This window comes from Leptonychotes weddellii, chromosome 6 (assembly GCF_054177405.1).
Source record: "Leptonychotes weddellii isolate Sample4059 chromosome 6, ASM5417740v2, whole genome shotgun sequence".
NCBI classification, from domain to species: domain Eukaryota; kingdom Metazoa; phylum Chordata; class Mammalia; order Carnivora; family Phocidae; genus Leptonychotes; species Leptonychotes weddellii.
The window spans coordinates 132967482-132990394 of NC_138374.1; the positions used below are offsets into that span (position 1 = coordinate 132967482).

The following is a 22913-nucleotide window of genomic DNA, read 5'->3' on the forward strand; positions in this document are numbered from 1 at the left end:
TCTTCTACTAGAACATATGCTCTTGATGTTCAGGTTCACATTTTTTATCCCCTTCCCCAAATACCTTCACATATGGGTGGCATTCAGCGCTCAAGAAACGTCTACAAGTTGGTTGGTTCATTCATTCGTCCATCCATCCATCCCACCCCATCAATCCTAGATAAGAGTCCAAAGAATAAATGTACCCAGGTCCTGGGGATTTTGCAAAGATTTAACAAGAAATCAATTCAATTTAATAAATATGTATTGAGCACAATTATGCGCAAGACGGCAGTCAAGGGGACATAGAGATGAGTAAGATGTAGCTCCTACTACAAACCAGAAAACACAGAAATAACTACAGTACTAGGATGAACTTAAGGACTATATAGCCTTGGGGTCCAAAGAAGAAACAGAAATCAGATCCCCACTCTGGGAGTGGGGCTGAAAGCAGAAAAGGATTCCTGGTAGATGTTGGACCTTGGAATTCTTATTCAAGAACTTGACAGACAAGTTACCAAACCCAGAAGACTTGACCAATCATGGTTTGATCATGACTGCCACCAGACATTGGGAAGGCTGCAACTCTCCCATAGCTGCTTCCCAGGGTCTCCCAGTAGACTGTGGGGATTCGCAGACAACCTAGTTTTTCCCATCCCATATTTCCTGAACTCTATGCATAGCCCTCTGGACCTCCCAGCCACCCTCATCTCCACGGTTTGAGGTCTGTACTAGCAGAAAAGCAGCCCAGGCTCACAACTGGCTGTACCCTTCTTAGCAGTTGGGCATCACCTTCCTCCTAGCCATGCCAAGATGCAAGAGGGAGCCCAGAGGGCTTCCCAGCCAGGATCGAGGGGCAGGGCCCAACACACAGCATCTAGACTGGTGTGTAGTGTAGAATGCTCAAGTGATCACTGTGGGATGAGCTGGGACAGCGTCCGACTACAATCCTAGAGACCACTATGGCTCATCAGACAAGGGCTACAGCTCCAGATCAAGAGCAATCTTTACTTGCCTTTGGGGTGAAGGGTGGTCACACAGTGGCCCTTCCATCCCAGTGTCAAACAAAGACCCTACACCAACTCTCCCACATCCATGTGAATCCCAAAACACGTAGGGTACCAAAAAGTCTTGTCCTATGTAAATCCTCTCCCTTTACATGATCTGCAACCCACCAATATAAAACTGGTTTGTTTTGAAGATGGCAGCCCCTCTAGACAAGATGCAAATGCCTCTTGGGCTGACAAAATAAACTCCATTAATCATTCAAACACTAAATTATTAAGCAAGGTAGATGTTTTTTTTCCCCTCCTCCTACAGAAGGACATCCAATGATAAATCTTCCTGGCCTGAGAAGCAAACTATTCAAAGATAACTTACAACGATTATTGGCACCAGTGGGTCTTACCTTGGAAATGATCAACCACAGGACTCTGCGGTGCATGAAGTGCCCACAAATTCAAAATTTCTGCATGTACGTACGTGAATGTACTGTTCTAGGGAGAAGATCCAGTTTCATCAGATTCTCAGAAATATGTGTGTCATGTAAAAGGTGAAGACCATCCCATGGATGCCCAGCCAGTGTCTACCTGGTAGCTGTGAAAGGAGTCAAGGGCAGGAGTGCTGGCTTTACTTTGCACACACTCTCCCATCTGAGCCTCTTCAGTGCTCTGCAAATTCCCTTTCTGGATTCCCTTTATGCATGTGAGGAGGAGAAAATGAAACAGGAATGGAATTTCAAAGTAAGCAGTCACTTAGAAGTAGAACTGGGACCAGGCCTGGTTTCTCTGCTCCTCTGGTTCTTCTTCCACAAGGCGAGTCTCTCCCCGGCAGACAGGGTTTAATTATGTAAAGTTTTCTAAAGTTGGCCTAATTGGATTTTCCATCATTTGTGTAAAAGACGTCCCCGAAGGCCTGGCACAGAGACACCGAGCCAGAGGTCCAACTTCAATCGTGCCGGTGGCTCTTCGGGTTTCTGTTATTCACCACCTACCAGCTTTGCGATTCAGGCCACCAAGAAGGGCAGAGGATAAGGCCGCCAGGAAAATAAGGAAGATTAATGGTCATCTGAAATGAACATTTTAGTACAAATGAGTGGATCCAGCCTGCCCTAGCCTTCTCACGTAGTATTTATGGAGCACCTGCCACATAGGAAGGACCCTTCCAGGCACCAGGGAGGCAGCTGTGCACAAAACGTGTGGTTCCTGCCTTCACAGTTAGAGTTACCACGATGCAACTTTCCATTCTTTTGCCACGATTGAATTTATTTATTTTTAAAGATTTTATTTATTTGTCAGAGAGAGCACAAGCAGGGGGAGCTGCAGGCAGAGGGAGAAGCAGGCTCCCCACTGAGCAGGCAGCCTGATGCAGGACTCGATCTCAGGACCCTGGGATTATGGTCTGAGCCAAAGGCAGAGGCTTAACCGACTGAGCCACCCAGGCACCCCACCATGATTGAGTTTAATCATCTATCAAGTGGGATCCACCAGAGGCGGACAGCCCTTGGAAAAAGCAGATGTAAAATTACCAAAGATGCAAATCAAGATTACTGGAGGGGCCTCTCCCACTACCTCCTCAAATAAGATGATTGTCCCCTATTTACACTGTATTCAGACTGTCACTGGTCTGAGTGGTCCAGACCTAACACAGCTCACAGACTGGGCCCCGTCTATGCTTCCAACTGCTGTCAGCCCTGTTGTCCAGTCTGCCCTTTATCCTGATCACTGGGTGATCTCTCCCCTGTCCACCTCCCCAAGTCTCCCCGCATGGGGGGTGTTTCTCTAGAGCCCTACTGTCAAGCATCACTCTGGAACTCGGAGTCAGAGACCTCACAGGAGGACCGTTAAGCATGGGTGTTGCAGGAAGTCCTTGATACAGGATTGCGAGAAAAACAGGCTCATTGTAGAATTACCTGCAGAATAAAACTGGATTTTGGAAAGACATCAGATTGTTTGCATAGTTGCATATGGAATGGTACTAGAGGGAACAGGGGTTGAAGGAAGAACATTTGACTTTTTCCTTTCTAAAGCTTCTTCACTTTTTTTAAATTTTATTTTTAGTGACAAGCATGTATTATTGGGTCCTTTTCACACGTATGCCTCACCCATATCCCTCTGAACACTTCCTGAAAACCATCACAGGAAGCAGCAGTCACTGTGGGGACCCTGCAGAGACGATCTATACCTTACCTGTCTCTGCATCTACGCGGGGCACACCATGACCTCTGAGTGGAAGAGATGGGAGAGGAGGAAGGACAGAGGAAAAGGTGGGTCTCGGACATGTGCTTGCGACATAGAGGACCGAGGCCGCGCATGAATGATGGGTCAGCAGTCCCTCGGGGAGACTCACGGTGCATCCTATGTGGTGGTGGTGTTTTTTTAAAGATTTTATTTTTATTTGAGAGAGAGAGTGCACAGTGGAGGGAGGGGCAGAAGGAGAGAGAGAAAGGCAGGCTCCCCACTGAGCAGGGACCCTGAGGATGCCCGATGGGGGTCCCGGGACCCTGGGATCACGACCTGAGCCAAAGGCAGACACTTCACAGACTGAGCCACCCAGGCGCCCCATGTCCTAGTGAATACTGGACACGTGGGGCCAAGCCCACGAGGAGGTATGCAGATTGTGCAGAACCTGCTTCCAAGGAAAGATAAAGGATGCGAACAGGTAAAGAAGGCACAGGACTATGTAAGATTAAAAGCAAAGGAAAGGTAGGCAGAGACTTGGAAATAAGAGGAGAAAGGAAAGGCAGGGGAGGGGTGGCCCTGGAGGCAGCAGGGAGCTCAGGGTCTGGAGAGGCGGGGCAAGCGCCAGCACACACAGAGCATGGTCTCTGCCAAGCGCTGGAAATCAAAGTCAGACCGCAAGGAACTGCAGGGTGATGGGCACTGGGCCTCGGGAGGGAACCGAGGGTTGACAGACGTGCTCTTGCATGGGGCAGTAGGGTTGAGGGAGGTTATTTCAGGATAGGAAGGAGAACATATTGACAGGGAGAGACAGGGAGCCTGGGGAAGGCTTGGCCACGGCCCACGGTGAAGACACAAGTGCAGCCCCGTCCAGAACCCAGGAGGGCAGGGCACAAAGCCACGGTGGGCCACGACGCAGAAGACGGAAGTCACCTAGGGAGAGGGAGGGTGTGCAGAGCCCACTGGTAGAAGCAGGTGAGAAGGATTCGGCACGGAGTGGAATTAATACCAGGGACAAATGAGGGATTGCAGAGCGGCCCTAGGGAACGAACTGAAGCCAGATAGCATGAATGATACGCTATTTCCCCTCTTAGTTCATAAGTTTCTCCATGCGTAAAATTGAGTAATTGCTACTCATGCATATGTATGAAGAGGCGCTGTCCATGGAAGGTTCTGGCACTGGAGGGAATAAAAGCATCATCTCTACATGAAACATGACTCGCTGCTGGCTCAGAAAAGACAGGAGAAGTTGGGGAGAGATCTATAAGCCGGGCTGCCCCCAATCTCTGGTTCCGAGTCCAGCAGAGGCCCCTCAAGAAACTCACATGCTGGGAGGCTCAATCCTACAGACATACGGAAGACGCAGACAGTCACCATGACCTTGTACGTCACGGAGGGCAAATGAGACCCAGGTGCATGAGCATCCAGGTCTTCTCCTCCTCTAACCTTCAGGACTCCGGTACCTGGGCCCCCTGCCATGCTCCAGGGATGATGGAGCAAAGGGAACTCGTGCCAGGGTTTGAGGTGGGGACTTGGGCGTGCAGAGTTTTGAGGGGAGGGAGGTTAGAGAGTAGAATCGTCCCTATCAGGGAGGCCTTGATCTGATTTTGCAGGGACAGTCTGCATGTTGGAGAGGCACCTTTAAGAATCTGGAGAGCTTTTTTGCCTCCATAAAACGACAGTGTAAGTAATTACTATATATTCTATCTTCTCTCCTAATTATGGGATTCTGCCTGTGTATTACAAGTTAGGGTAGTATCTGATTCCATTAAAAAATAATGTTGAAAAATTATAGTCTTAAAACCTTCTATTTTAATCCCGATGGGACCTCGTCCTTCTGCCTTTGTAGGGGCATTATTATCTCTTTTAAAAATGTAAAGTTGATTTCCACTGCTCATTTCCAATTTGTGGCACCGTGGTTCCCTTTCCCTACCACAAGACTGGCAGACTCTGCCCCCTCCTCTGATGAAAGGGCTCCTGGAGGACTCACTATATATCCCACCACCTGCAAGCCCGCCTTCCTTCAGCCTTTACTCTCTTTTAGGGTGGGTGCCCTTTTCATTTATTTGCAAGTCTTTAGAAATGCTGCCTAGGGGTTTTTTCTACCCCACTTTCATAAAAATATGAGGGGATACTTTCTAAGCTTTGGCACTTAACTCCCCCACCCTTTTTTTTTTTTAAAGATTTATGTACTTTAAAAAAAAAAAAAAAAAAGATTTATGTACTTTGAGAGAAAGAGTAAGGGGGGGGGAGGTGCAGGCAGAATCTTCAAGCAGACTCCCCACTGAGTGAAGAGTCCAAGGAGGGGCCCGATCTGATGACCCTGAGATCCTGACCTGAGCTGAAATCAAGAGTCAGATGCTTAACCAACTCAGCCACCCAGGCGCCCCTTGACTCCCCATATTCTTAAAGATAATCCACTGTCTTCTGTCTTCCAGTTTTGCTGTCAGCCTGTGTTCCTTTGTAAGCAATGTATTTTTCTGCTCCAGACCGTTCTACAATCTGTGTCTTCCACATTCTGTAGTTTCGTTACTGGGAGCCTCGAGTTTAAGTACCCATCTTTTTAAAATTTACTTTGCTTGTCATTTAATGTGCTTCCTGAATCTGGGGGTACTTATGTCTCCTTCGTTTTGTCTCGTTTGATCATTTCAACTCTTGGCTGTTAACTAAGGGAAACATGCTCCAAGACTCCCTGATTTTCCAAGGAACTCCCAAATATCGCAGGTTTATCAAGCCTCAAGAGAGAAAACTCTTCCTTCACTTTCAAAACTAGTTTGTGTCCTGCAAAATGTTTTGCATTTTGATATATCATTTTGAAGGGATAAAAATTAAATATGAAGGCAAATAAACGCATGGGTTTGTCTTAAAAGATGGACGCCACTGAGCAGAGCAAGAAAACAGAAGAGACGGAAGCTCGGGGTCGAAGAGTTCTCCCAACTATTAACTAGTTTTGTGATCATGGGAAACTTACCTCATCTGTCTGAAGCTCAAGTTCATCCTAAGAATGGGAATCACCAGTTCTACCACTTGGGGTTGCTGTTAGGATGGATGTCACATAGGTCGGGTCTCATCTGACTGTAGATGCTTTTAGGGTAGAGACTAGGTTTTGCTCAACCACGGACGGATTACCAATTTCCTGCTCTTTCAACAATGCTCTGTCACAATGGACAGAATTCCTGCAAGCAGGTGATTTATAGCGAGCAGGCTGCTCACACTGCTCTGAGTAAGTGAAGGACTTGCAGGAGGAGAGGCTTCTCTTGCCGGTTGCAGATGCTACAGAGCCATTCAACAGTGACGGTGTAAGGACATCTGGCGACGTTCTGTCCCAGCCACAGTCCCTCGGTAATCTTGCATCCCTGGTGATCACCTTCTCACAGCCCTCCCGGAAAAGACTGGTTGTTCCAGAACCCCTGTCCACAGTGATGCCCCAATACCCTCTGTGCACCCAGCCACCAGCTGTAGTTCTGGCCTCGGCCCCCAAGAGTTGCTTCCTAGCCTCCTGGCAATTCAGCGAGGGTCTCTGCCATCCAGTGGCTGCAACACACCTTCCGTAATGAAAATGAACCCCAGCCTGGGGGAGGGGTCCTCCCTCCGGGTTTGTCCTTGCACACTCTTTCAGCCCTAGAGGGCTGTTAAGATTTTTTTTTTTTTTTTTTTGAGAGAGAGTTGGGGGAGCAGAGGGAGAAAGAGAATCTTATTTTACCTTTTTAAAAAGATCTATCTATTTCAGAGAAAGCATGCATGGGAGGGAGGGGCAAAGAGAGAGAGAATCTCAAGCGGACTCCCCACTGAGTGCAGAGCCCAATGTGGGGCTCAATTTCACGACCCTGAGATCATGACCTGAGCCAAAATCAAGAGTCAAGATGCTTAACTGACTGAGCCACGCAGGCACCCCAAGAGTGCTCTTTACATTTTAAAGATACTGTTTTGTTACAGCTGAATGATTCTTTATAATTCTTCTGTTTAAATCACCATGTGAGTTCTGTCTTCCGATTGCACCCAGACTGATTAACCACTGTTTGCCTCCAAGCCCAGCACAGTGAACAATACACACCAGAGTTCTCCACACATCCTTGCCTCCCCTCCCCAGTGAGCCCTGAATAATTGATCTCTGACGTGCTCAAAATCAAAGCATGGCTCAACGTGGAGGGCCCCAAACCAGAACGCACTTCTAATGTCTGATCTCACCAACTGTTTGCACGTTAATTAATGACATTTCTGAGGACTGGCTGGACACCCTATGGGGACCCTCCCTGGTTTGCTCACTTACACTCAAAACCAGAGAGCTACTTCCAGCCTGGCTCCTGAGGGCTTCAGGTCAATTAACCCACTGACTTTAGTTAAAAAGAAGGATTTTCAGGGGCACGTGGGTGGCTCAGTCATTAAGCCTCTGCCTTCAGCTCAGGTCATGAACCCAGGGTCCTGGATTGAGCCCCACATCGGGCTCCCTGCTCTGTGGGGGGGTCTGCTTCTCCCTCTCCCACTCCTCTTGTGTTCCCTCTCTCGCTGTCTCTCTCTCTGTCAAATAAATAAATAAAATCTTAAAAAAAAAAAAAAAAAAAAGAAGGATCTTCATTTGCTTGTCTGGCCTCTAGAATCAGAAATATTTGGGGGACTGATAATTCTTTCAGTGCCCAGTTAGACGGAGAAGAAACCACGGCAGGGGAACTGAATTTCAAAAGCACAGCAACTTCTATAATGGTACAACTACTCCAGTGTTATTTTTTAACCTAAGGAAAAAAAAAAAGCATGCCCATTAAACCAGAAAGGGTAAGATAAGCATGTTAACCAAGGAAGTGAAATCTGAAATAAGGAGAAATGAAACATGAAGTCTTCACTTTTCAGGCCTCGTCCTGTTCTGTTCAACAGCCTTAGCATGTCAGGGACTTGGATGAAAATGTTCTTATTACAGTTACACTTAACCGAAAGCTCAGTGGGACAGTTAAGGTGTCACAACCCGGTGTGATGGCTTTACCTGGGTCCACTGTGCTAAGCTAAAACTCCGCATTCCCTTCCCTGCAAAGCTGCAGGGTAGGACTGCTCAGGAGAGAAACTGGTGTGGGATTTGGGAGGTGGGGGATAAAGCAGGAGGGACCACGCCCAGGGTCATCCCTGGCCAGAGCAGGAAGAAGTGGACATCAGGGTACTGTGCGCTCCGCATCCGGCTGCCCTTCATAACTGCCAGGCCTGCTGAACAACCTTGAACCCGGGCCCCCAGTCAGAAGCTTCTCAGCCAACTAGGAGGCAGCAGCCTGGAAGAGTCTACAGCCTTCCACGGCTGTCTGCACCTGCCCCGTCTGCGATTCTGCTCTGGTGCACGGATGCTCCTGGCATCCTGTGACCTCCAACGTAGCAGCCACACCAGGGCTGCCGAAGGACTCTGCTCGGGTCTTGTCTGGACCGTCTGCTTCCCGGCTCCTGTGGCCATGGTGTGGGTCCAAGTCTGATTATCTCCTTAGGCCTCAACACTCACAGTTACCTGCTTCCCTGCTGAACCCTGAGTCACAAAAACTCAAACACTCTAAACAACGGGTTCAAATGAATTCTATCTAATGTAACAACGACCTATGTAAATTCTTATATGTAGGCTGAACAATAAAATAGCGAAAACTGCAGAAATGAAGAATGAGTAAAAAATCTGGATTATTCTGTTTATTTTATTTTATTTATTTATTTGACAGAGAGAGACAGAGAGAGAGAGGGAACACAAGCAGGGGGAGTGGGAGAGGGAGAAGCAGGCTTCCCGCGGAGCAGGGAGCCCGATGCAGGGCTTGATCCCAGGACCCTGGGATCATGACCTGAGCCGAAGGCAGACACTTAACAACTGAGCCACCCAGGCGCCCCTGGATTATTCTGTTTCTTAAAAATGTGTGTGCCTAAACATCCTAGCACAGTGAATATATGATAAAAGTTCTCATTGCTTTCGAAATACTTTAAGTCCATCTGTGACCAAAAATTAGTTTAAGAGTCCAATTTTTACACACACACACACACACACACACACACACAATCTGGCTTAAAGGCCATTATATAATCCTAAGTATTCTGGACAATAAATCCACCATGACCTAGGTAGGACCTAACACAGTTTGTTAAATATGCAAAATATAGGGTGCCTGGGTGGCTCCGTCGGTTAAGCGTCTGCCTTCAGCTCAGGTCATGATCTTGGGGTCCTGGGACCGAGCCCCACATTGGGTTCCCTCCTCAGTGGGGAGTCTGCTTCTCCCTCTGCCTCTGCTGCTGCCCCCTGCTTGTGCTCTCTGTGTCAAATAAACAAAATCTTTAAAAAAAATAAGCAAAATATAGTATGATCTCATTCTTTAAAAATAAATGCAAAACTCCCTATCATGAGGGTAAAATTAGGTCTCTACATCTTACGCTGATAAGACAGCATCTGGGATACCATATTAAATTCTAATACATCTTAAGAGGAAAATAATGGGTTCTGAAATTAGGAAGTCTAGGAAAAAGCGTAATGAAGAATGGCTTTGGGAGCTTTAGGAAAATAAGATCTACGTATTTGTGGCTCCAGAGAAGAGAGCCAGGATCAATGGACAGAAGTCTCATAAACATAGGGAAAAGCACGGCCCCAGCAAATCAGCACAGGGGACAGAAGCCTCCTGCAATGGGGGGGCGCTGGACCACGTGTCCACCGCAGTGCTTTCAACCTCGTAAGATCCCATGACTTTAGAGGTCGCCTGGGACTTGGGGAGAGGGAAACAGGGGTCCTCGCTGATGGGCACAAAGCTCCTATTTAGAACAATGAGCAGGTTTTGGAAGGTGGTGTCAGCTGCACAACACCATGTGATTAGTGCCACTAATTTGTACGCTTACAATGATTAAAATGGCAAATTTTATATTTCACCACAAAAAAAAAAAACAACCTTGATTCTATTATTCAATGGGAGAGATGCAAAAACTTTAAATTTAAAATTTGAGCTAATAAAAGAGGATCCCGTTACTGATGTGGTAAAGGCATTTCTTTTGGAGTGGAAGAACGTACCGCACCACAAAGGAGTCTTCTGGAAGTGAATGCCAGAGTAATCGTGTTTCATAAAAGCTATCGGCAATTATGTATTCTGCAGCAATGCCAGACGGGTTCCGTAAGGGCAGAACGGGCCCCAAGAAAAGCTCATTTGTGAGTGTTACCATATTATCATGATGATAAATGTTCTTATTGATGATGAAATGAGACACACAGTTTAGAATACAGTCCTCTTTCATTGACTCATAACACACAGACATACAAATTTACATGTACAGAGACCAAAAACACCCCAATTTAATACATGGGGGGGAAAGCATCTAGAAGCCTGGGACAGCACTGGCAAAACTTCGTACCTTTGTTGGTAAATGCAGGCTGCTGCTGAATTCTGATAGATTAGCAAGATATCCACGAGACATCTACAACCAGAAAGTCTGCTGGATGAGGTTTTTTTGTTTTGTTTCGTTTTTCTGGGGGGTGGGGAGAAAGGTTGTCAAATAGATCTCAGGGTTGTGAGTTCAAGCCCCAGGTTGGGCGTGGAGCCTACCTTAAAATTAGAAAAAAATTTTTTTTTAAATTCACTTTAAAATTTAATATTTCTTTGATGTTTTTCACCCACCATCAAAAAGCATGTTTCTTCTTATAAGTGAAGGGAAGGAAAAAGCTACATCATACTAGTACTAATTGAAAGCAATCTTTGAGAAAGAAGAACAGCTAGAAGACAGACTACCCGATTCTAAGGATTTTTGTTAAGCCACAGTCAACAAGACACTGTGGTTCTGGCATCAAGACAGACAACGCGATGGATTGAACAGAATAAAGAGTTCGAAATGAACAACACAGAGAGGAATAATAGATTTTCAACAGCGGTCCTTCAGCAGGGAAAGAACAGTCTTTTCAACAAATGAGTCCGGAGCAAGGAGACATCTGTTTGCAGGAGGAAAAACAAAAACTTTGATATATCCCTTGTATCATATTAAAGAAATGAATTGAGGGATGCCTGGGTGGCTCAGTTGATGAAGCATCCGCCTTTGGCTCAGGTCATAATCCCAGGGTCCTGTGATGGAGTCCCGCATTGGGCTCCCTGCTCAGCGGGAGTCTGCTTCTCCCTCTGCTGCTCCCCTTTTGTGCTCTCTCTCTCACACATGCTTTCTCTCTCTCTCTCAAATAAATAGAATCTTTAAAGAGAGAGAGAAAAGCCCAGCCAGACTTGGAGAAAATATCTGCAAACCAAACACCTGATGAAGGATATGTATTCAAAATTTATAAAGAACTCTCAAAATTCAGTAAGAAAACAAAACAACCCAATGAAAAATGGGCTAAGGATTTGAACAGATGCTTCACAAGAGATGCAGGAATGGCACATAAGATGAAAAGATGCCAAGGTCATTAGTCAAGAGGAAATGCAAATTAAACCCCCAGTGAGATACTAATATGCATGTATTTTAAGGGCTAAAAAAAAAAACAACTAACAATACCAGATGCTGGCAAAGATGTAAAGAACTGGAGATCTCAAACTCCACTAGTGGTTCTACCACCTTGGAAAAGTTTGGCAGTTTCATGAAAAAAACAAAAATAGGGGCGCGTTGCTGGCTCAGTCAGTTAAGCGTCTGCCTTCGGCTCAGGTCATGGTCTCGGGGTCCTGGGATCAAGCCCCACATCAGGCTTCTTGCTCAGCGGGAACCTGCTTCTCCCTTTTCCTCTGCCCCTCCCCCTGCTTGTAGTCTCTCTAATAAAATCTTTTAAAACAAAAACAAAAACCAACCAAAAAAAAAAAAAAACCTACCATATAATCAGTCATTCTACTCTTGTGTATTCACCCAAGAAAAATGAAAGTGTATGTCCATATAGACTTGTACTGAACAGTCACATAAGCTTTTGTTGTGATAGCCCCAAACTGGAAACCACCAAAATGTCCACCAACATACGAATGGCTAAGCACATTGGGTTATACTCGTACAATGGAATACCATTTAGGAATAAAAAGGGATAAGCTACTGATACATAGAATGGCAAGTGATTCTTAGAATAGTTACGCTTAAGGATAGAAGCCAGGCCCAGAAAAAGGATACACTGTACGACTCTATACAAAATTTAAAAAAACACAAACTCATCTGGAAAAACAGAAAGGAGGTCAGTAGTTGCCTGGGGATGTGGAGGGCAGGAAGGAGGGAGATGGGACAGGACAGGGGTGGGGGGAAGGAGTGGGAGGGAAAGGTAACAAGTGGGCACACAAGGGAACTTTTGGGGGTGACATATGCTCATCATCTTGACTGAGGTGATGGCTTTAGAAGTGTACACATAGGTCAAAATTTACCAAAGTAATCACATTAAATATGCTCAATTCTTGTAGGTCAACTACACCTCAAAATAAAGTTGTTATAAAAACTAAAACTGATAGCTTGTTTGGGCTATGTTTTAAAACTTTGGGGAAAGTCCTTTCTTTCAACCCAGGGAAGGTTGATTCAAGTCCAGGAGCAGCATCCACAATGAGCTGGCTTTGCATGTGTACGGTATCACTATGAAAAAAAAAAAAAGAACAAAAACACTCCAAGAAATTCTTCCCTTTACAAAAGGCAAATGAGGGGCTTATCCATTCACATCCTGGAAGCCCAGTTCTGATGCGATCTGTTTCCTGAAGCCTTTCCTTATCACTCAAGCAGAAAGTGATTATTCCCTCCTGTGCATCACCGTAACACTCAAGTTAATTTTCAGATATTAGTCGAGTGCATTTTTCCATCCACCCATCACACATTTATTAAATGATGCATCCAGGCCAGACACTGGCTTGATGCTAGAAATACAAAAGTGAGGTGGGCATAGTCCTTCCCCTGCAAGAGCCTCATCGTCTACCAGCAGAAGACTTTAAGTGACAGTAACACACTAGAACACTTGTTTCCACAAACATCTAAAAGTACAACAGGAACTCAGAGAAAGAAACTCATGTTGTCAGACACATGGTCTTGCACCCCAGTGATGTGCTTCCCTCCAGACCAACATTCCCCGAGAATGAGGGACCACGACTGACTCACTTTAGTCATCCACTGACTAAGCTGGATGCTGTGCATCCAGCACAGCACCTGACCTGAGTGTTTTCACATTCGTATATTTCCTTGAATGAATGGAAATTCCATTTCACAGGCATCCACTCTTTGACTAGAAAGTAGGGCCACCATGTTGCCAATTTGGCAGTGGAGTCCCAACCTTTATCCGTTTTGTCGACCGAAGCAAGTCATTTGGCTCTAGGTTCTCCCAAATACCAAAGGAAGAGCTAATACCCATTCTGTCGGTGAAAAAAACAGGAAGGAGGTAGGGGTGGGGTGGGTGGGGCTTGGTCAGTGGAGTCCACGACACCAGAGGAACATTGGTGAATTGAGGTCCCACGGTGGGTCCAAGGAGCACCCTGGTGCTCTGTATTGTGACTCCCAGGTATTCCTCTGCCCATGTAGTACACATCTAATCTCTAGAGGAATCCTACCGATCTCGTTGTGAAAGCAATTTCTAGGGATTATATGTGTGACTTTCTGCTTTCCCAGAAGATCACAAACCCTTTATCTGCGCTCAGTTTCTGAAGGGGCAGAGAGGTGGAAGAGATACGCAATTATAAAATTTCAGTGAAGATAAAACTAGCACAAGTTGGAAGAGTCTCAAATTACAACCAAAAGATTCGGACTAAACACCAAGCAGAAATCCTTCGTCGTTTCTAGATAGTGCAACTGAGCCTAAGAAGAATTTTCCTCTCGAGCTTAAAGATAAGGTAGACATGCTTCTTGTACTTACATATATAGAAACAACGGGTCACAGAAGGGAAAAGCGGCAGAAATTTATTTGAATTTATCTGTCCCCCCAGCCTGACAGCTCCAGGGGCCAACAGGCGGGGGATAGGACTCTTACCTGTAGATAGGGTCCTGCATCACCAGCATCTTGCTCTCATCCCACGTCCACTCCTTTTTCTGCAATAAAAGAAGCTGTAAATGAATAAGTTAGGCTTGTCCTCCACTACAGAACCAGGGCACACGGTGAGCTGCTAATACTTATGCAAACACACGCATCAGCTCCTGGCCTGACTTCTAAGAGGCCTGGAGCTCAGTGCTCCAAAGGACAAGTGGGAAACGTCCTGTCTGGTCTGAGCAGCTTCCTTCAAGCCCTTTAAGGAGAGCATCTCTCCTGGGTGCAGAGGACAGGTGGGAGCCAAGGCCACACCCGAGGACCACAAGCAGACTACACATCACTCCAGAGGAGTGGGAGAAGCAGGAAGACCACAAGGGAGAAGGAGGCAAAGCTGTGAACTGTGAGAAGCACAGGAAATGCAGCTCCCACCCTCTTTTCCTTAAAGGGGAGAAGGTGGGACCCAAGCCTGGAGAGGTTACTAGTACATTTGTAGTTACCCAAGAGGATAGCCCTGCTGACTGTGAACCTGACTAACTGTGAATGCCAAGGAGACCCCAGGGCAGCTGGGGATAAGGACAGGGACAGAGGGTTCAGGGGCAGTCCCGGAGATCCCAGGTGCTTGACGAGATGAGCAGCACCCCATGCGTTGAGGAAGCACCAGGACAGCAGCTGCCCCCCCTGCCCATGTCCCCCCCCCACCCAGGTGCAGGGACAGGGACCCCTGCCCCCTCCACTGGCCTTTGCCACAGAGGCAGGGCTGTCCAGGACGACTGGGGAAGAACACACTCCTCTCTCCGGGAGAGATGATCAAGCAGAGTGAAGGCAAGAGAGCATGCGTCGGATTAATTACCGTTTCACGAGTGCCTACCACTCTGTGGGTTTCTCAGAGAGCTCAGGATGGTGGCTCCCAAAGCACCAGGGTGGGAAGACAAGCCTCCACCAGGGGCCAGGGGAGACTCTGTTCAGGCCCTTTGGAGACGTTAAGCAGCGTGTGTCCATCAGCTTTACTCACACACAACCCCGTACACACCTGGCAGACAGCACCACCCACGCGGGCCATTTCATCCCCAAAGTCTGAGTCAATCCCAATCCAGCCCACAGAGGTGGATTTTCAACTGGTTTACAAGCATTTAACACCAGATGCTGTTTTACAGACAAGAAAACTCTGTTTCAAGAACTAGTTTTTCAAAAGCTGCCTTCCTAGAATGCACTGCCCTGTGAGATTTTAATGTAGGAATGGCCCATTTGGAGCAAACACAGACACGAGGAGACCATCTTTTTTCTAAATGAGAACCCTCCAGATGTAGAAATACAGCCAATCCAGACCCTCTTCTTTATACTAAATAATCCCAGGCTTTGCACTCTTTCCTCACCCGACCAGTCTTCTGGACTGCTCACTATCCTAGTTGACCTTGTCTGCACCCACGCCATTTGCCAGTGTCCCCCTTGAAACCTGGTCCTCCGGCCTGAATCCCTTACTGATTCACAGGTGGTGGGACTGGCAGAGATACCTTTGTTTCCACATTCCAGTGGTGATACTCTTAGCCCAGCAAGGACTGGTTGGTCGTATTTTCAGCTGCCTTATAATCGCCTTCCTGGCACACATAGGCCAGCTTCCAACAGACACACTGAGATTTTTTAGAGGCAAAGTAACTCATCACTTGGATGCCTATTTTAAACACGCCGTATAAGTGTTCACCATGAGAATTCTTTAAACAGCAAAATAGGATGTTTCAAAGATGGTGTGATTTGGGGGCAACTTGTAATAATAATTATTAAATAATTAAATATTAAACCACATCTATATTTATGACCACATATCCTGCCCAAAGTCTTAAGTCAGTTCAGTTAGCAATGTTTGGAGAAAGCACCTCCTCTCTGCTGTTGAGCCCATTCATTTAGATTTTATTTCAGCAGTTGTAGGTTTTAATGCTATTACTTCCATTTGGTTCTTCTTTCTTCTATTTCTTTGCTGAGCCTTTCTACTTCTTTTTTTTAAACTTTTTTTTTTTTTTTAATTTATTTGACAGAGAGAGACATAGTGAGAGCAGGAACACAAGCAGGGGGAGTGGGAGAGGGAGAAGCAGGCTTCCCGCAGAGCAGGGAGCCCGACGTGGGGCTCGATCCCGGGACCCTGGGATCATGACCTGAGCCGAAGGCAGACGCTTAACGACTGAGCCACCCAGGCGCCCCGCCTTTCTACTTCTTCTGTGTCAAGAGTGTAATTGCTCATGGAAGGATCTTAATGATGGCGCCCTTAACATCCTTGTCAGATAATTCCAACATCTGTCATCTCGGTATTGCCATCTCTTGATTCTCTTTTATTCATTTGAGATTTTCCTCATTTCTTCTATAGCAAGTGATTTTCAAATGAAACCTCAACATTTCAGAAAATACTTTTAAAAGAGATACCCTGCACCCCTAGAGAATATCCTAACCAAAAAATAAACAACTTTCCACCTACTTATTTTCCTTTTCTGAAAATTGCATTAAAATCTAGTCCTCTCCCTTTAAAGATTTCGCAGGAATCCTTGGATGCATCCATTAAATTGATGAAGGGATCCGAAAATAGGGACCAAGATAAGTCAAAGGGTCTGGGGTAGAGTGGCCTCTCCAGTATCCTTTCTATGCCACCGTCTTTCAAATAAGACCCTGAGCAGTGCAGAGACCTCAGCAAGGTGTCCCCCTAGTTTACAGCCTGGTGAGGACGAGAACCAAGTTCTGATTTATAGATCAGTGCATGTTTTCTGGTACAAGTGAGCATCAATATGGTACCATGAACAGTGTTAACTCACAGGGAAGCTTGGCGGATCTTAAGAACAATTTGATTCTTCTCTCTTCCTCTGAAATCATTTCACATACCTCCTCTTTTTCTAGAGGAAAAAAACTCAAAACAAAAGCCACACACACAAATCACCCTCTCCTCACTTTTCTACATGGAAATAAATATTCTTTGAAGGAAAAAATTTTAGGAAAAAAAAATGTTCTTAATAAGAGAAGGAAAACAGGAAGAAAAACTAATGACCTACCATCTTCATGGGGTTATAAATCAAAGTTGGCTTCAACCATGGGATAGCAATGTTATTAAAAAACAATACCTACAGCCAAACTTAGTTTCATGATCTTCAGAAGCTCACACAGCTCCCACTTATCCCTGAAACCATTGTTTGTTTAAATGCTTAGAAATACAGGGCTTGGGAGTCTTGGAAGCTACATGAGGAAATTTTCAGTTTTGCTACCCAGTGTCCTGAATGGGCTGTGGTCTCCAAGATATACCCGAAAATGAAGACATTTCAAGTCCAGGTGGGAGGGGAGAGGAGAAGCAAGGGGAAGAGAAGAGGGAAGGAGAGGGGTGCATCCCTGAAGCTGTCAGCACCTCTCTGAGGCAGAGAGCGCTTCACGGCCATGTTTACCGCCAACAGCCCAGGACGATCAGCAGGACGGAACGAGCTGGGCTTCAGCCTCCTTCAACCTGAGGTCCAGGCTCAGGCGGGGCCTCACCAGCACCACGGAGAGCCCAAGTGGTGACAGCAGTGAGGCCCATCAGCGAGGCCCAGGGAGATGGAGACCTACCCCCTCACCAGTCCGCAGATAGAAAGGAATGGGAGTGGACAGGGAGTGCCCTAGGGGTGACTGTCTGGCCTTCTGCCAGACTCCCACCCTGTACACGTACATCCGTAACTCCTTCCTTAGTGTCCCCTCTGCACCTGCCAAGGACACTCACAGCATGGTTGAGCCTTTCAGGAGGCCTCTGAACTAGAGGTTACTAACCCCGTCTCTCTCTATGCCTTTCCTTCCCTCACCAGTCACCCCTCCCCTTCTCTTCTTATGAATTCCTTACTCCAAGGTAATTTAAAAAGTCAACACGATAGAGCAGCTTAACTTGAGGGAAGGCTCTGCGTCACATTATTGGCTAGTCGAAACTTTCTGGAGAGAGGAAGTTGTCGTCACAAGAACGTGCCCCAAGACCTCCAATTACAGGGAGTTCAACCAAGGGTCCCGCCTGTGGCATTCTGGAACCCACCATCAGTGTAGTGAAGGTCCTGCTCTGGGCTGAGGAGTGTGCAGGGATGCCGGGGCAGGCCCATCCTTGGGAGACACAGGAGGCCCCCCACACATGGCTCTGGCTTCAGGACTCCCTGAAAGCCTTGCCACACCTTCCTCAGAGCACACTGCCATCTAAGAGACGGTCTCCCGCCCTCCCCTCCTTCCCTTGCAGTCAGACCCACACGGAAATGTGACAGCTACCCCAGCCTCGCCGAGGGCCTCCCCATCTTCTCTCACAGGCACTGAATCCCATCTTGGCATGTGCTCTTTGGAGGACTTGGAATAACACAAAGTGAGAAAGAAAAGATACAGGCAAATCATTTTTAGCTACTTCCTTTTCTATTCTCACAAAAAATTCTCCAGTCTTCCCTTCATTTGATAACGTTTCTATAATGCTTCCTTCATGTTATCAAAATTGATCGCAACCTTAAAAGATAAACACACTAAGGCTCAGAGACGTTCACTTACTTCCCCCGCCAAGTTCACCTAGCCCGGTGGTGATGAAACCCAACTCATATACCTCTGTGCCACATTCTCCTTGCCGCTCCAAGTGATATAATCAGAGAATGTCAGTCTCCACCGCCTGCAAATGGTCAAGGGCTTGCAGGGTATGCTCTTAGAAGACCACAGAATGGGGTAAGCATGTCCTTTATCTAATGAGTGCAAATGTCCAGTGTTCCACGGAAAGTTACAGCCATTCTGACATTCCAAAATCTGCCGGCAGGGAATGTGATGTGGGAACGAGGTCAGACGTAGGTCTGCCTGGAACAGTGCCAAAATCAGAAGAGAGAATTGGGATAATTATCCTAGCCATCCTGTCTCCTCTTAGAGCCCAGAAATGGACAGGGCATCTCTGAAGCTCTTCCTCAGGAAGCCAAAAGTGGAGAAGAATTTGTATTGGCACTGACTTCCTAGACACATCACAGAGTCTGTAAGCTTTACCATTATTCATGCTCCTGGCGGCAATGGGGACTTCTCAGAAAACACAACACAACACAACCTTGCAAAGACCTTATTAACTCAGCTTTACAAGTTCTCCATGCTTCCAGACAGAACAGGATTAGTCTGAAAATACAGCTATCACTCATCCTCAGGCATCACCTACGGATACAGAAAACACATTTCAAAACTGAAGTGCTCATAAATCCTCACACAGTGTACAAAGTTCCTAATGTGCATGTTTTAAAATGAGCAGAAAATAAAGAGGGCCTAGAAACGTGACATGGTAGAAGGAAGACTGGACAAAGTTTAGTCCTGGCTCCATCAGTAACTGTGTGGGCGACCCTGGGACAGTCACTGGGCCTCTCGTGTCCTCTGTTACCAAAATCTAATCATCCATGGGAGCAGACTAGATCATTTCTGAAGTTCCTTCTCCTAAATTCTGGTTCTACAATCCTAACTGCCTCCTTTTCTTACCCAATTAGATTTGAGGTCTGTGTTTCCAGAAAAACTAATGCCACTCTTTGGGCAGGAAACTAGTTCTCCTGCCATGTGATATCCCAGCTACAGAGTACAGGCTAGAAGTTAGAAGACTTCAGATTAATTAATTAGGCATTTCCTCTACAGTAGCTTTTCTCCAAGCAGCCAGAAGAGATGAGTATACACACGCAACACTGTGGTGGGAAGAACCTACTTATTTGAGCGGGTCAGACCAGATTCAGACCTTGACATCACCTCTGATGGGATGTGAGGTCTTGGGCAAGGTGCTCAATCTTCTTTCGCAAAACAAGCATAAGAATGGTACCTACCTCACAGGATGGTTATGACCGTTTAATAAGTATATGGAGCATCAAACAGGCCCGGCAAATGGCAGGTGCTCAATATTAGTGTTAGCTACTATTGTTAGCTATTCTCATTACCATCTTATCGTGTAATTACTTTGGTCCCTCTGGTCTTCTACCTTCCCAAACAGATGAAATAGGATTAGAGAAAAGACATGGTCCCTGTGCCTAAAGGCTCAGCCCATGGAAGAAAGAGATAAATAACTCTAATGCAATTCTGGAGCTATAATAAACCTACGTATGCAGATAATGCCACTAAAAATAATTTTGCTGGAAAGGGTCCATGTCTAATACCCTTATGGATCCCACTCAGTTCCTTGAACACGGCAGACACACAATGAATAGTTGTTAATGAGAACGATGGAACTTTCTAGAATATGTTAGGAGATCCCAACTAAGTTATTGGTGTACAAAAGAAATCACATGAAACTGAGGCCTTTCAGATCCTTTCATAGAAAAATCCTTTGGACGAAGTTCAGGACTAATCTTTCTTTTTTTTTTTTTTTTTTTTTAAGATTTATTTATTTATTTGAGAGAGTGAGAATGAGAGAGAGAGAGAGAGTACATGAGAGGGGAGAGGGTTAGAGAGAGAAGCAGGCTCCTCGCCGAGCAGGGAGCCCGATGCGGGACTCGATCCAGGGACTCCAGGATCATGACCTGAGCCGAAGGCAGTCGCTCAACCAACTGAGCCACCCAGGCGCCCCAGGACTAATCTTTCTTATTCGGAAGTCCACTCCCTAGCAAATAGTGTGGTAGTGGGATTCCAGGATTATAATAAATGATCATTATTATGTACACAGCAAAGCCAATTACTTGGGCCTGGCTGGGAGATGAAGAAAATGTAATGATTGGGCGATGACAAAGCCACTTAATAGTGGGGTTCACACCACAAATATCAACAAAGAGTCCTAGGAATTTGAGATTCATTATCTGCCGGCTTCGGTTCAAGAGGACAGCATTTTTAGATGCTTGTTAATATAACCAAAAAGATACTTTTTACATCTCAGTGAGAGATGATCACAAAATATTTGGCTATGGCATACCCTGGAATCAAGCCCCTACAGACCGAAGTCACTGAGCAAGTCCGACTGAGAATACCACCAAAGTGAGCGACTCCCACTGGGGCCTTTCAAAGCTCAGGAAAGGCTCTCCTTGTGTCTTCAAACAGGCAAGTTGACAAGAGGAGAAAGAGGGAGGAAATGTGATAGCCAAAAGTAACAAACGAGACTTCATTTGATCCACCTGCTAAGTACTTAGTTCTTCCTGATTTAAGGACATCATCACAAATCACGTTCACTCATCCAGCGAGCCAACAACCACAATAATTGAAAACACACCACACAGGCCAGGTGCCCGAGGAAGTGCTAGCCTTACAGCAATGGCCCCTGCCCTTAAAAAGTTCTTGGGAGAGCAGGGAATCCCTATAAACATGCTTCTCTCCCCCGGCCAGGAAGCATCCCACCATTCACCAGGCATAGACAGGCAGGGGGGTCCCATCCTGCCCGAGAGGATCAGGAGGCAACAACGCATAAACCCACTTGGCCTCTAGGGTCTGCTTTGTCTCTAACCCAGGAGGCTCTCAAGGACCTAAGTAAGGACAGGTGACCCACACACACGATCAGCGAAGAGCATGGTTCCAGAGCTGGTGCAGAGCATTCCAGAGGGCGAAGTGAAAGTGATCACCTGATCCAACTCTTGATAGCTGAAGCTCAGAGAGGCAAAATAACCTGCCCATGACGCCACAGCCAGGAAGGGAAGAGCCAGGACGAGGACCCAGGTCTTCTCTTCTCGGCCAAGGGCTCCTTCCAGCATGCACACTAACCCAGTGCAAGTCAATGTGTTTGCAGGTGGAGGGGACAAGTCAACATTTTGACCACAGAGGGCAGGCACAGACACTGAGGAATGAGTTGAGAATGTCAGGCTGCACCTCTACCTGTGCCCACGACTGAATATCAGCCATGACTTTTTCTACACCCTCAACTACTGGGCAAGAGCTCCAGTTCTTAACCTTGATGAGGATGGCCATCACCCAAATCTGCAGACTGTTCCATTTCCTTGAAGACAAGTGTGGCATGTCTGCACTCGGCCCCTCTTAGTTCTATACACAGAGAGAAACACGCAGAGAGCAAGGTGGTGTGAGCACACTCAAATACCAGGGGCCGGCCATGCAGGAACCAAACGACACAAAGGCTGACTGCTGTGAACGTGCACACATCTGCCTGAGGCGACATAAATGAACGCTGTGATTATCCGAATCAAAAGCACACCTGAAACAGACACCAGGAGGGGGTAGAGAAAACAAGATGGGAAGCTTCCCTTTCTCAAGCCCGGCATCAGAAGAATCAGACTGAGGAAAGACCTGTTAGATCACCTCTTTTCTAGGCCAGCTGGAGGGGAACCCATACTAGCAATTACCAGGGATGGAGTTTCAAAATGAGTCATAAGGTCCCAAGGGCTCCCTGGGGAAGATGCTTCTCTAGCTCTCATTTCTCAGTGGAAGGAGGCTGGCTTCTCTGCCAGGTGACACCTCAGCACACAGGTGTCCTTACGTAGGGTATGATCTTGGGCAAAAATATTCAAGGTTTTTCAACATCAGTTTTTTCATATGCACAATGGGGCCAATGTGAAATAAAGCCTAAACCCAGCAGAAGAGAAATAATAAAGATCAGAGCAGAAATCAATGAAACAGAAACCAAAAGAACAGTAGAACAGATAAACGAAACTAGGAGCTGGTTCTTTGAAAGAATTAGTAAGATTGATAAATCCCTGGCTAGACTTATCAAAAAGAAAAGAGAAAGGACCCAAATAAATAAAATCATGAATGAAAGAGGAGAGATCACAACCGACACTAAAGAAATACAAACAATTATAAGAACATATTATGAGCAACTCTATGCCAGCAAATTAGATAATCTGGAAGAAATGGATACATTCCTAGAGACGTATAAACTACCAAAACTGAACCAGGAAGAAATAGAAAACCTGAACAGACCCATAACCACTAAGGAAATTGAAGCAATAGTCAAAAATCTCCCAAAAAACAAGAGCCCA

The 22913-nt window shown here is 46.2% G+C and overlaps 1 protein-coding gene across 10 annotated transcripts in view; it reads right to left on the bottom strand.

Annotated features, from left to right (window-relative positions):
* The window catches only part of NOS1AP (nitric oxide synthase 1 adaptor protein), a 255913-nt gene that overhangs the window by 42578 nt on the left and 190422 nt on the right, over nucleotides 1-22913 (bottom strand). For 7 of the 10 annotated variants that reach the window (XM_081825244.1, XM_081825242.1, XM_081825247.1 and 4 more), the window contains one exon: nucleotides 14038-14111. In XM_081825244.1, coding sequence (XP_081681370.1) covers nucleotides 14038-14111 — 74 coding nt within the window. The remainder of the gene's footprint in view (nucleotides 1-14037; nucleotides 14112-22913) is intronic. The other 3 variants (XM_081825245.1, XM_081825243.1, XM_081825251.1) reach the window with 1 other exon arrangement.